The sequence below is a fragment of the Camarhynchus parvulus genome, chromosome 3 (assembly GCF_901933205.1).
Source record: "Camarhynchus parvulus chromosome 3, STF_HiC, whole genome shotgun sequence".
NCBI classification, from domain to species: Eukaryota; Metazoa; Chordata; class Aves; order Passeriformes; family Thraupidae; genus Camarhynchus; species Camarhynchus parvulus.
In genome coordinates this window covers 29,079,823-29,094,859 of record NC_044573.1, presented here as the reverse complement: position 1 = coordinate 29,094,859, position 15,037 = coordinate 29,079,823, and the positions used below count along the sequence as shown (strand labels likewise).

At 33.8% G+C, this 15,037-nt stretch overlaps 1 protein-coding gene across 1 annotated transcript in view; it reads right to left on the bottom strand.

The window, feature by feature from the left end:
• KIF6 (kinesin family member 6) overlaps positions 1-15,037 on the bottom strand; it is a 147,084-nt gene that overhangs the window by 98,423 nt on the left and 33,624 nt on the right. Inside the window, exons 7-10 of the mRNA XM_030945763.1 lie at positions 13,497-13,703; positions 8,424-8,567; positions 4,096-4,182; positions 988-1,091 (exon numbers count right to left, since the gene is read on the bottom strand). Coding sequence (XP_030801623.1) covers positions 988-1,091; positions 4,096-4,182; positions 8,424-8,567; positions 13,497-13,703 — 542 coding nt within the window. The remainder of the gene's footprint in view (positions 1-987; positions 1,092-4,095; positions 4,183-8,423; positions 8,568-13,496; positions 13,704-15,037) is intronic.

Below are 15,037 nucleotides of genomic sequence, written 5' to 3'. Positions count from 1 at the left end.
GACACTCGTGTTTGGGCAGATGATAAATATATATAACTCCATAGGAACTGCAGGGCCATTTCTGGTTAGGACAATATACTGATAACTGCTGATGTAAAAGATCAATAATGACAACAATCTACATGAGAAATTCAAGGTTCAAGGTAGCAGCTTGGCCTCATGTCTCCAGACTCCTGCATGTCAAGGGAAATTGTTAGCACTGGTAGTCTTCTGGAGCAGTCTCTTGAGAAATTAAAGACTAAATATTCCCATAGCTTCAATTTGGTTACTGTTAATGTACTAGTCAAACAAAATTAGACAGTTACTTCTTTCTTTATAGATTTGAGGTACAGTAATCAAATAGGTCCTTACTACAGCATCAATTTTTCAAGCCTAGAAATTGAATTCAGTTATTGTGAACATTTAGACCTGAGTAAACACACCATATTTAGAAAGTTCCTATATGCTGTACTGATCTGTTACCAAAAGCTACAGAATGTTACAATATTTTCCAGAATTAATAGTATATTTCAACAGCATGTTCAGTTAAAAAAAAAAGAATATTTGGCTTTCAAGACACTCACTAATTGTGGATCCGAAATGTGAGATTTCTTTTGCTTTATATCAAACTAATGCTGCAGCAGGATACATCTTAGCGCAAGAATATTTTTGGAATCTACTCAGATTGCATATCCAGTTTTGAGAGAGACTGTTTTTCATTCTGCCCTATTATACAACACTTCTTTTTGCCCGGCATTTGACAGGCATTCCCATCCTTTGCGTTTACTTTACTTCACTTCCTCGATGCTGAGGCTGCAAAAACACAGCCAGCAGCCTCATAGAGCTTTTCATGGAAATCAGCCATTCTAAACTGGCACCTAACTCCACTTTATTATTCACTCAAGGAAGTTTAAAACTCTGAGATGAATTTAAATATTTATGCCAAAAAAGAAACTGATGAAAAGTATAATAATAAAAGAAGAAAATGAAAACAATGTAAGACATTACTGAAGTAGCTCTTCTTGGGAAAGCTCTGATTTTCTTTGCTTGCCAGTCACCAGTGCCAACTCATCCTTCAAATCCTGGATCTCCTTTTTCAGCTGGATAATCATCTACAAACAGCAAGACATAAACCACACATCACCAACAAATTAATAGCGTTTATGATTTTTTCAGTTGAAGGTGTAGTTTAGGTAAATATACTTTAGTTTTCTCTTTTTTTAAACAAGATGTCTTTTCTAAAAACTGTCAAAATACCTTAAATACACCAAGCACTTTTTTCCCCCTGTTTTTCCATTTATAAACCCAAGAAAAGTCTTCCAAATTCAGTAAATTCTTGTGTTAGAAGACTTGGCTGTACAGAAAGAGCTCAAAAGATATTTTGCAAAAGAGAAATAGTATTTGACATAGGAATAAAAAAGATGTTTTCTGACTCATTAGTTTTGCCTCTTAATAATGAAAGCACATTTAAGAACTGACACATTTGTTAGAGTAAGGGCAACTATACAACAAAAGTGATTTTTTTACTTTCCCTTATAGAAACAGAAATTTCCAAAGAATGTCATAACTTTAATCATACCTTTTTTCCTTTCTCATATGACATTTTGCAATTATTAGAATTATTGCATGCTATACTTGTAGGATGCATCACTTGCTAACAACAAACTGATGGCATGAAGCAGCATAATGAAATTCAATGGTATTAAGGAATAGTAATGTGATAAGATTACATGGAAAACTTAACAAGATTTTTAAATTCTAGGAAGTCATTGTTAGAATCTGTACTTTGGGAATAAATGTCTGTATAAAACCAAATTTTACTAATTATTAAACTCTCAAAGCCAAATTCTACAAAGCAGAGCAATATGCATATAACTAAGTCTAAGACATGAATAAGTGCATTCTTGGACACTTAATGGTTGATTATTTAATGAAGCTTCCTTCTATATGGCTCAAATGTATCAGTAGGCCAGTGATATTTTTAGGTGGATTTGCATACACTGATTCCATGTGCAAAATAACTTTCCAAGAGAAGAATGTTTTTAAGGAAAATTAATCACTTTTGATTGCATTCACTTTCCAGTAATGAGATTGCGACAGCTGGATGTTAAAACTCCTTCAAAAATTTCTATTTCTTTTAATGATTAAATTTAATCATAACTTCCTAAGATTTTACTTTGAAAACTCAATTATTTTAAACATGCATATGATTACTTCTTTTAACTCTAAACTTACAGTGTATAGGGTTTTTTTTACAATAAAGTATGAAAGTCTATAATATTTTATTTAATAGCCTATTAAAATTATGACTGTTAATTAGAGAAGTTGCAAGAACACTTAGAGAATGTTGCAGGCCAAACATTTTACCCTAATTTTATATTGCCCCTTTTTGGTGCCACACTCTGATATAGTTTGTGACAGCTGCTGAGTTAAGAAAATTAAAACAGCTGAATCACAGTAAGATCTCTGTTCATTGTTCAAATTTGTTAGGTGATTAACTTCAATCTGACAACAACAGAAATCCCAATTTCAGGATATGGATAGAAGATTCATTTTCAAGTATTTTTAAGACAAACAAAAATCTACCGAAGCCAAATAACTTCATTTCTATTTTTACATGAACACCAGAAGAGATGAGGTTTAATTCAAGACGTCGATTTTCAGTTTAAGTTATGTCCTTTAGCCATGAGTGAGAGAGGTTCAAAAATGAGTCACTTAAAAGTACAACAGGTTCATTTTCTCATTAAGATAAAAAGTCAAGAATTCTCCATTATGAAGAATGAAGCTTACACAACAATCTGACTTAAGTCAGATCCACCAAGAGGTATTGTGAACACCCTTTATAAAGCATGCATTTGACTCACAGATTATAGATACAGACAATAAATTGTGTTTTGATTTTTCATGAAATTAATATTATTTTATTACAATAAAATTTAATTATTATGAAAAAGATCTTAAGTCCAGCACTTTGAATAATAGAGTTGCACCCTGAGTTGCCCACTTAAGATGGGCAACAAATTCCATAATGAGCACAGGGCCATATAAATTCAAGGTACTTGTGTTCGCCTGCTTTTTCCACAAGAGGGGATGATTTTCCAACTCTCATGTGTCCACTTTTGCTTTACTTGCTAAATGATCCTGCAGAGCAAGACATACCAAACTTGTGGAGTATAGCTCCACAGCATGTATAAATGTTCAGGAGCCTGCATACGCTTTATCTCAATCAAAGCTTTCTGTGGCCATGGAAGAAATGTTTTGCATGATTTGCTACTAGAAAGTCTATGTAGAAAAGAAAAGAAAACAGATAGAAATTAAGAAGCTGTGCAATGCTTATTGGGGGTTTTTTTGCCTTTTTTTAACTCTGTGATACCATTGCTATTAGAAATTGCTTGCAAGGAAAAATAAAATAAATAATAAAATGACAAAGTAAACCAGCTGAAAACCTGACAAAGATCTTCTATTCCCTTTGAAAGTCAAGAAGAAGAGACAAGAAAAAATAGAAGCACAATTATTAACAATAACTGATATATGCTAATTACCATCAAGTAACAATGCATAAAATCATTAGCTACATAATTAGCTATTTCTGTCTCCTTTGCTTGTTTCCCTCTTTTTTTCCTAATGGTAACTTCACAAAGTTCTTTGTTCCTATCTAAAATGTTCCTTGAATCAATTTCAATGAAGGGCTTGGTATATTTCTCAGCTTTTTAATACACAAATTGTTTCAGTGCAGCTGTGTGCCTTCATCAAGTGATTAGCAATCTTGGTATGTTCTTAGAGTTTTAGAGCCATCCAATGATCTGTGACTATGATTTAGGAATTATCACACTAAAATACAACACTAAAATGATAATGAAAGTGACCATTTCTCCTCAGATGCTTTAAGAGCTGAGAAAGTCTTTGATTTGATAAAGATCCACTTAATTATAATTGTGTCCAAAAGAAAAAAAGTTAAAGTGGCAGTTATTTTACAGAAAAAAAGTTGGAGCTTGCATCTGAAAACAATTTAATGGCACTTTTCAGTATAAAATCCCCAGCATCAATTTGAATGCTATTGATTAATAAAACTTAAAGCTAGCAATCTCCTTCCCTCTGTCCCCAGACAGTTCTCACCAATCTGGGGTCAATTTCTTCATTAAGAACTGCTTCATTCTTAATAAGAGCAACTCGCTGTGCAAATCTGCAGGTTGATATAGATTCCTGGAAGAAAAATTTAAAAAATGAGAGAGAAGAGAGAATTCTGATTACCTTTGTGCCAGGTGAGTAGCCAGACTGCTAACAAAGCCATTAAACTACATTTTCATTTTTTGAGTGTGTTACAGAAATATTCTATCATTTTCCATTCCAAAATAACAATACCGAAAGGAAATTAGGTTAGCATATTAATGACAGAAGCACATAAAACTGTTAATTCATGGAACATATTTTACTGATACAGTTTATCCCCTGACCAACTGTGTTTCAGGTAAGACCACTGCTGGAACTGTAGGATAACAGAGTCATGCTACACAGAAGGCAATAACCTTTGAATGATGAGAAAAAGGGAAAACTAATAAAAGTTGGGGTTTTGTTGTCATTTTGGTTTTGGTTGGTTGGTTTTTTGGTGAAAAAGGGACCAGGTAATTTATGTAAAAGAAGCTGGGAAAAAGATGGACGAAAGAATAGCAGAAATCCAGGACAACTGAGAAACAAGCTAGGAGACTTGAAACTGGGAGGCATACAGGGGAACTGTGATACCAGCTAAAAATCTGTCTGATGAAGTAAGACAGGGATCAGCAGGACTCAGAGGCAGGAAAAAAAAAGATACAAGACTGAGGTGGTTGGGGAAACTCTGTGACAGCCATTGTGTACTCCCACGTAGCACACAGGGAGAAATCAAAGATGCTGATAAGTATTGTTCTCACATCCCAGATCAGCTGTTATTTAAATGCCAGACCCTGCTATAAGACATACATATTTAATGAAAAAACCTCAGCACCTGTATCCAGTTCAGTCAAGTAATAAAACATAGAATACTAGCCAGTAGTCTTAGAAATACAAATGATCCTTGAGGAACTATATGATAAGCCCTTATGAGATGTGGCAGCCTGCATTTAAAAGAAAATTTGTTAGCCCCTAAATTAATTCACTACTGTAACAGAATTGATTTTCAGAATGGAAGTAATTCTGCAGTTTTCAGTCCTTCAATATAGGAAAACACCAGTTTAAATGTTATGTTCATACACCTTTTTCTACACAACTTCTGTCTCTTTAAGTGCTTGGAGCTTTTGGTTTGGAACCCTGAATAAGGGTTACATGAGGAAATATGATTCTTGCTAAAGACACAATATATACACAGAGAATCAAAGAATGGAAGGCCTCACAATTAATAGAGTTGTACACTGTATTAGTTGGGCTCTTTATCTGCCTCTGCTGCTCCTTTGCAATGATGATCAGCCAATGTGATTTTAATTAAGTTCTATACATATAGTAAGTACCGTTATATGTACAGTACACATACATACATTTCCACTAGATCTCTTTGCCCCATTTAGTGCGCAGGACATGTTAAAATAATGAGTAGGTAATCAATTCAGTTCTCAACGTTCAATATGCTAGCTTACAATTTGTTCACTCCATGCCATCAAAATGCTAATGAAGTCAGACATCTAATTTCCTAATCATTTTTATATCATGTTTATCATCACAACACCTTAGGGCTTTACAAGGATTAATCAATCAACCTTTTCTGCAAGTGTGTGGAATGATTACACTTAACAGAATGGAAACTGAAGTCAAAAGTATAAAAAAAATATACTCAATTGTTGTAATTTTATGATCTGTTGTTCAAAATAGCTTCCATTCTGCTTCAGTTACAGCTATATTGAATAATGTGTCTACAATTCAGAATCGACATCTTCATCCAAGCACTCCAAAAAAATTTGATGTAGCGACTTAAGAAATTCTGTAAACTCATTGGTAGAAGTAGGAATGTAATCCAGTTCTGTAGGATAATAATCTATTTGTCCTCTTCATATGAGTATCCTTTCTTACTCTGAATTTTCTGCTTCATTATTTTCATTACAAGAAACAACACTAGGTCCTTCAGAAAGTGGCTTTTATTATACAACTTCAATTCATACTGCAGGAGGTTCTATCTTGCGCATTGTTTGTGAGTGAAATGTACACCCAGTGGAACAAATAAACCAACGTGCAGCCCTAACATAGCTATAGATAATGACTCATGCACCTATTCTAATTCTGACATTTTTTGGTGACTAGCAACTTACTTATCTTTTTATGTTATTCAAACATATTAGCTTATCATCCTCCTTTATTATTTGGACATTTCAGATTTTGGGGAACAAAGAAGGAATTTTGTTGTTTTGTTGGGTTTTTTGTTTGGTTGGTTTTTGGTTTTTTTTTTTTCATTTTATTTTTGGGAGGACCAAAGAATAAGATCTGTGATGTAAATAGTATACATTAAAGCAAGAACGTGAAAATTTTAATAGCTTGTTCTGGATAATTGCTTGATCTAAATATTTCCAAAATAGAAATCTAGAACACAATGTGAGATACACTTGATGAATTGATATATGAAAGGTTTCTGATCTCACAGAGCTTGAAATAATATTAACAAACTTTCCCAGCTTTCTTTGTAACCAGACAATATGTTTGCATAACTACGTTTGCAAGCCTGAACAATACGTTTTCATTTAACAGCAAAGTCCACTTTTCTAAAGGAAAAGTCTATAACTAAATGAAGTACGGTTTGAGTATACTATTTTCCACTGTATTTCAGAAAACAGTCTTAGACTAAATAGTGTTTCTTTTCTTGTTTATTCATATTAGAATGCTTTTATGTTAGGAAATCAGGAAATAAACTGATTATAAATGGCTTTGAGCAGTGTTCTATGTACTCACATTGCTACATGTTCTAGAATAAAATAGACTAGACTATTTCAGTTGGAAGGGACCTACAATGATCAGCTTGTCCAACTGCCTGACCAAGTTAAAGCACATTGTTAAGGGCATTATCCAAACACCTCTTAAATGCTGGCAGGCTTGGGGCACCAACCACCTCTCCAGCCTGGTCCAGTGTTTAACAATTCTCTCACAGAAATGCTTCCTAATGTCCTCTGAACCTCCTCTGGCATATCTTTGAACCATACCCACACAATCCATCACTGGATACCAGGGAGAAGAGCTCAACACCCCCCTCTCCACCTTCCTTCCTCAGGAAGATGCAGAGAGGAATGAGGTCACCCTCAGCTTTCTTTGCTCCAAACTAGACAAGCCCAAATTCCTCAGCTGCTCCTCACAGCACATTTTTCCAGACTTTAGCCAGCTTTGTTGCCCTTCTCTGGCTGCACTCAAGGACCTTCACATCCTTCTTAACCTGTGGGGCTCAGACCTGCACACAGTGCTCAAGATGAGAATGGCAGACAGCAGGATAATCACCTCTTTTGACCTGCTGGTTGTGCTGTGTTTGATGCATCCCAGGATGTGGTATCCTCTTGGGTGCCAGGGCTCACTGCTCCTCTGACCAGCAACCTGGATCCATTTCTGCAGGGCTACTTTCCATCCACTAGTCTACCAAATTATGTTTGTGTTGGACATTACTCCAATAAAAACACAGAACTCATTAAATTTCATCCCAATAACACAGTCTAATGCTCCGATATATCTAGATCCATCTGCCAGGCCTTTTGTCCCTCAAGAGAGTCAACAGTATCTCCCAGTTTGGCATCATCAGTAAACTTGCTAGTGGGCCATTCAATTCATGCATCCAGATCATTATGAATGTATTGAACAGAACTGGCCCTGGAACTGAACCTTGAAGAAAATCATTGCTGATCAGTCTCCAGACAGATGTAGTCCCATTCACTACAGCCCTTTCATAAAAACTAAGACGTATTTGTAAAAAAAGAGAAAACATCACTACACGTAACTCCAGTGCAGGAAATAGGTGATAGGACACAAAATATTTGAAAAATTTATATAAATCCTGAACTACCCTCCTAATGCCCTTTTTTCCCTAGTGAACTCTCCATTTGTCTACCATAATCTATATAATCTTGACTCCAAAGAAGTCCAATAGAAGTTCTTCCGAGGTTTTCAGTGGAAATGCACTTTTATAACTCAAAAATTTATTCACCAGGAAATCCGTAAATTGAAAAAAAGAGTAGTTAATCACTAGGTGCAAGTCCCAATTGCTACTTGACTTGAGATTAATTTAGAGAAAAGTACATTTTTCTAAAGGATTTGTTTCTATCCTACAGCAATTTTCATTGATTATCTATTTATATTCCAAATTATCTCCTAGAAACAAAATTAAAATGTCCTTTTAAAAGGATAAGAATAAAAGCTTACACACTTGAATTTTTATCTATACTAAAAATCAAAAGAGCAGTATCTACAGAGAAGTGATAAGATTTTTGTTCAAGATAGAAATAACATACATCTATATTTCTTTTGTCCATAGCAAGCATTGCTATCATGGTAGTCATGCAGTTTCCTCCCAGGCTGTCTCTTAGTACTGAGGTCATCATAGAGTTTCGGTAAGGAATGTGGGACCGGTTTTTCTCTGCAAGGGCAATTATTACCTGAAACAATAGCAAAAATAAAATACTTAAATTTATATGTCTCTTAATGTTTGACATATAAAGAACATATCCAACACATAAAACATATAAAGAACAAATACAATCTGCTCAAGAACTTTTGACACAACAAAACTGGGATGCTTATGCACCCTACTGTTAGCTGCAAACCCACTGGCTTTATTGAAAGAATTCCAAGTTAAATTTCAGTATGTTTATATATCTTTGTAGGAGCTGGACCTGATAGATCAAATACATTAAATTTTATCATGCCCTAGCCTTACAGTCTCTCAGCAACATGGAAACTGAACACAATAAACTCAAACCCACAGGTTTTCCTAAGACACAGGAACATAATGAAAATCTTCCTATTACTTTTTTGTCATAACTACAAAATATGGATAGTATTAAAGTAAAAACTTCCTCAATATTTGCTAAAGCATGCTTTAAAAATGACACATTCTTAAAGCATGTGCTTCGTATATGAGCCAATACATTTATTTCTGAGAAAATGTCTTGGAAAGCAAAGCACAAATAAAAGGGTGCATGATTACAATGTACTGCGGAAAAGAAATGATTCAGTTTAGAATATATAGGCCTTGGCCAGAAAGGAAATGGTACACCTACTATTCTCAGTTTCCCTCCTCAGCTGTTTACATTATGGGACCTAATTATTAAATAAAAAGCTAGATTACCCCATGATGTCTTGTGATATAAAAGATGTGAACTGTTATCTGGCCAAGCACTGTACTGAAAATCTTTACCTATATAAGTTGTGATAGCTCTCCTAAATGATTAGGAGTTGTTTTTTCTTTAATAAATGTTACATATCAGTGTATATTTTGTTTATGCTACATTTAAAAAAATAAGCTATTTTAGAAAATTTAGTAGTGAATTTTTTGTGACATTAGTTTCTCTAAATGGTCTTCACAAAGTTAAAAGTTAAAACTATAAATCTTACACTGGCAGCTCTGAGAAACACAAATGCATAATAAGAAAATTACTGTCTTGTAAAGGAATCTGGAAACCTATTCCTGGATCACGGTTTTCAAATCTCAAATGTTACAACTTGTTATATAGAAACATGTTAAAGCTTTGTTGGTTTATAATATTGCATAAAAATCTCATAGTAGTCTAGCACATACATTAATAAGCACATTCTCAGCCTCTGCCACACAGAGACCATAAATGAAATAGACAAGATGAGAAAAGAGCCAGAGAGAAGATATGTTCTTTCCATTAAAAATGGGAACACTGTTACAGGGAAGTTCATTTTTTCTGAAGTCCATGCAGGAAGTCTGCAGCCCAGTTAGAATCTGAACCCTCCTACACTAATGCTGGAAAGCTGTGACCAGATATCATGATGCAGAACCTATTGTACTGTCACGTGACAGTCCTATAACACAAACTATTTTAAAGTCCCATTAGTAAAACTTCATCTTAATCACTAAATAGATCTTTACAATCCAATCAACTAATCTGGGATAGAACGAGGAGAATCTGAACACTTTGACAAAATTACAAAGACTACCTGTACAGAAGCTGAACCTGGATTCTCTAAGAGGCACCAAACGTGAAAATCAGAAAATTGTCTCATTTAAGAAGGTGTTATTATCCTTTAGATATAAAAGGGGTTTTTTAATAGCTGTAATTTTAATCTTGACAATGTCATTAAAGCAGAAAGCTTCATTTTGAGTGGGTCAAACAAACCACCTTAAGCCCTAGCTGCTGTCAGAACTCTTGCCACTTCTTGTAAAATTGAATCCCATATGAAACAGAGCAGGTATAATCACTCACAAATAACTCTGTTGACACATGTGGAAACTCTGTTAGCACAACAGAAAGTGCAAGACTCGCAAGTGAATATGACATGATCTGAAGCGTGCCCAAGAGTCCCTGTTTCCATCCACATCTGTTGCGCAAGGAACAGATTTGCACCAGTATCTCATGCCATCCTGTTCTCAAAGAATCCTCAAGAGATGGGCATTTTGGTGTGCATCACTTGCAGAAACAGCTGTCAGGTACACCTCTATCTTGCTGTTTAGTGTATCACATGCTCGGAAGCCATATTCCTGCTTCAGAGGCTTCTTTTTGTTTCCCATCCTACTTCCCATTTCTAGTAGAGTTTAGAAGCTTAAACTGTGGTCTTTGCAGAAAAAAAACCTGACCAACCAAAAAAACAAACCAAAAAATCCCAAACGAACAAACAAATTATAAAAAAAAAACCCCTTTGGTAAATTTGGGCAGCAACCATCCACAAATGGATAAAAATCTTTCAACATTCTGTAAATGGAACACGTGTTAAAAGACACACATTCAAGTTAAACACATTAATTAAAGTAATGAGAACATTGTAACCTGGGGTGGTTTTTGGGAAATAATTCCATTATAGTGTCAAATCACATGGCAGTATAACTTAATTTGCAACTCTAAATCTGGTCCAGGATTCTCTATATTTCTACCATAAGGGAATATCTATGTATGCAAAGTTACATAGCAGTTGTAATTCCAGAACGCGCTAGTATATCTCTCAGACAAAAGAAGCTACCCAGATATAGTACTAAGTGCTTCCAAATTCCTGCTATCATTTCAGATCAGCTACATAAAACTATCTTCATTTTTTCCTAGTTGTAGAGGCCTCTTGGAGAAAAAGTGCAGTGGATTTATTTGAAGACTTTTTAAACATGCTGCTGATATTTAAGTAGATCAAGTGTGGTAACACAGAACTGTGTTCTTATTGTCATCTCAATACAAATCATTTAATATGACTATTTTATAGTGAAAAGTATTTCAAAATGGCATAAATCAACACTAGATCACCAGTAGATAGCTAAAGACTTGAGAATTTTAATAAGAAATTAAAATTTTGAAGCATTTGTGCACTGCAGTTCAGGATTGAATGGTTAAATTCGCACTTATTTGGGGGAAAAAGACATTTTTACTGTCATTGGTGGTCTTTTATTCAATATTAGAAAACATTTCTATTAATACGCAATCCCAGACAGAATCCAACATGCCTATTTCCAACAATATTTCTCTAAAATAGGAATTAAAATTTGTATGAAAAAGTAGTATCTTTCCCTGCTAAATACATAAAAATCGTAAAATAAATAAGAAGGGATTCTGAGAATAATTTGTATTGTTCTGAAGATGTCCATTTCAGAGTCACTGATCCTTATCATTTCCCTTGAGTACAACTCAAATATAGACATTATTCTTCAAGGTAAAATTTAAACAAATGAGGGGCATGAAAAAAATCAAGTATGATAGTAAATGACTGACTACCATCTGCTGTACCTTAAGTTTCTTCTTTTGACAGACGAAATATCTCTGATTATAAATTTAATGAAATATAAGATATTTGTTTTTGTTAACAGAAAAACACTAAACACAAAACTGAAAAATATTCTCCCCAGCAAGAAGAACAGTTATCTTTCCTAATCATTATTTTAAAGACTTTTCACATATACACACCCACAAAATTTTCAGGTTTAATGATGATCTCCTCAACTGCATATTTTACTAAATAGCACATGTACTATAATGTAAGTCAAAAAGTACAGATTTGACTTTTAGAGTTAAGCCTTTTTTCTTCTCCGTATTCTCCTTAACTGTCCCCCTAAATGACAGTCTCACTGACCTGCTATGTTTCTACATAAAAATTTTTAAAGAAGCCTTTGGAGAAAATACTGTATTGTCCATTGGAATTCCCAAAATAATTAATTTCTAGCAACAGTGCATGCCGTATCGTGTAAGAAATATTAAATATTTAGTTTTAGGAAGAAATAAATTTCTCTTAAAGGTGTGAGATCTGAAATGGACACTTGCAAATCTTCAGTGATTGCTTAATAGCACAGCATTCACAAAAGAGATTTCATTCATTGCCAAATGTTTCTTACTCTAACTTGGTAAGCATGCAATCATATAAAACATCATTGTAGGTCAAAGAGATATATATTAAAGCCTTAAAATATTTTTTTAAAATATAGTATTTAAATGATTATTTCAATAATTAACTTAATCATTACATAATTATTGTAAAACATATTATAATTAATAATAATCGCCATAATTAACAAAATCTTTTTACTGGAAACCTTTATCTCCAAAGTTTCCTTTCACTGCTGCTGTCTGAAGTTTTTTTTTAAATTAATAAGGTTGTTTAGAAGCAATCTATTTGCCCAAAATTTGCCTTTTCCAAAGAGGAAAAACAAATATCAACAGTGAAAGAACAATAGGGATTTTAGTACCTTAAATTAAGAGGGTGAATATTTTTAATAACAACCGCTGAATGACAAAGCTTTGTGGAGATTAATAATAACTAAAACAATCACAACAATAATAACAATAACAATATTTTATTTATTTACTTATAATTATACTACATCCATGAATACTATTGGTATAAGTCCAGTTATGGTAGTCAATCCATAAATACATTACCAATGATATCTTCTGTCTCAAAAAGATCAAAGATTTAAATTGGTAGAGGGATAAAACAACGATACATGAGAGAAGAGCCCAATAATTTACCATATTACAATGCTTGAACCAAATATAGCCCAAACACTTTCTTTTCAGCGATACACCCTGATCGCAGCTGTGGAAGGGGAAGAAGATTATGCAGAACACTTTTAGGAGAAATATAGCTCAAATCTTGTAAATATCTTTAGTATATCAAAAAAACCCAAGAAAACAATTTTGGAAATACTACCCTGTATACCAACTATAATCCTACTGCATAATTGTTAAGTTTGCTCTAAATAAAAATATTTTATTTTAAAGGAAGACACACAAATTCAAAGCTAAAAAACCCCTGCAATAAATAGCCTAAGACTAAGTAAATATTGCAATAAAGTTTTCCAAAACATTGCACATTGTTAAACAGGAATTTAGTGAAGAGAGAAATGTTTTACTCCTTTTCAATTTTACCTGCTCCAAATAATGTAATGACAGGTTGATATATTTGGCCTCTGTCAGTAAGTGGCCTCCAATTCCAGTCTTTGCAACACGTTCTGATCCAGCAAGATCTACTAAGTGCAACTTGGAGCGCCGGATAATTGCAGATCCAGGTTCCTTGCTGGAGATGTGAATCGTGAAAATGCAGTGAGATCGGCTTGAGGCTTGATTCATTGGTGTCTACAATGACAGGATAAAAGAACTCTCAATATTCAGTGGATAAATTCAGCTCTTTATAGCTCAGTAATCTGGCAACCGAAATAATCTATCCCATTTATTAGCTATTGGACCTGTAATGAACACGTAAAAAGAATCCAAAAGGATTTACCCGACTTTCGTATTCTGGAAAAATACTTGGATAACTTTAATCTGGACAAATTGTACTGTAAGCAATTAAGGTTGGTCCAAAATACTCTAACACCAGCAAAACAAGTGGCCTTACTACATGAGGAATACTAGAAAAGGGAAGCTTGACTAGAGGAAAAGTTACTGAATGCTGATCTCTGAAAACGTAATAATTTCCCCATTGGTACGTAATTTTTCTTTATGATAGGTGGCCACCAGTGTAACAAGGACTAGGGCTTCCTATAAGACTTCTGCATTATTACTTTTATGAAAAAATTCTGCTTGGCAAAATCAATATCAGATTTTTAGGTGGCATGACAGAGTTTTCATAAAATATTAGGCTTTAAATATATTTTTTTGGGAATAACTACAGCCACACTTCCTTAATTTAAAACACAGAAAGTCTTAGTCAATTTTTAGAAATGTGCAGTCTTAGCATCACTTCAGAGGTTTTCTCAATATATTTGAAATGCAGAACCAAAAGTTTTAAACAGCTCTCAGTTATTTAACTCTAGATTTTAAATTACCATATGCCATCACATATGCATTTTTATTAAAAAACATATAAAATACCTTTAAACATCTAAAGCACCTTTTTCTTAGTTGTTTCAAGGTATTGTTTGAAAATTAAATCTAAAATTACTTTACATAATTCTCATTTCATAAATAGTTAAAGCTTGTGATAATATATGAAGATTAAAGGTTTAGCATACAGATAATATTTTTATTCATAAACTATAACAAGTATGACTACATTGTTCTCAGGACATAAATGCTGACCCTGCAAAAAAACAGAGTAGTAAAATAATAAATCAATATTATTGAGTCAGCAACTAAATCTATATTTAGTCATAGCTGCTGAAAAAAGCAATAGAAACATCCCAGTTATACTGTCTACATTAATCTCTGGTCTCTACTTTATTCATTCTGCAGTAATTTTTTTATGTAGACCTATCCTGTGATTCAGACCAGATATATAAACATATTGCCTTTTTTTTTCCATAATCTGCTTTAGCATGCAACAGTGCAGATGTTAAAATGGTCTGCCCATTGCAGGTACTGCAGACGTTGTCATATACATCCAGAAAGGACAGCTCTTAACAAAAAGACTACAAGCTGAAGTGTCCTTTAACAGGAATAATATGGGCCATTTGGTTCAATTGTCTCCA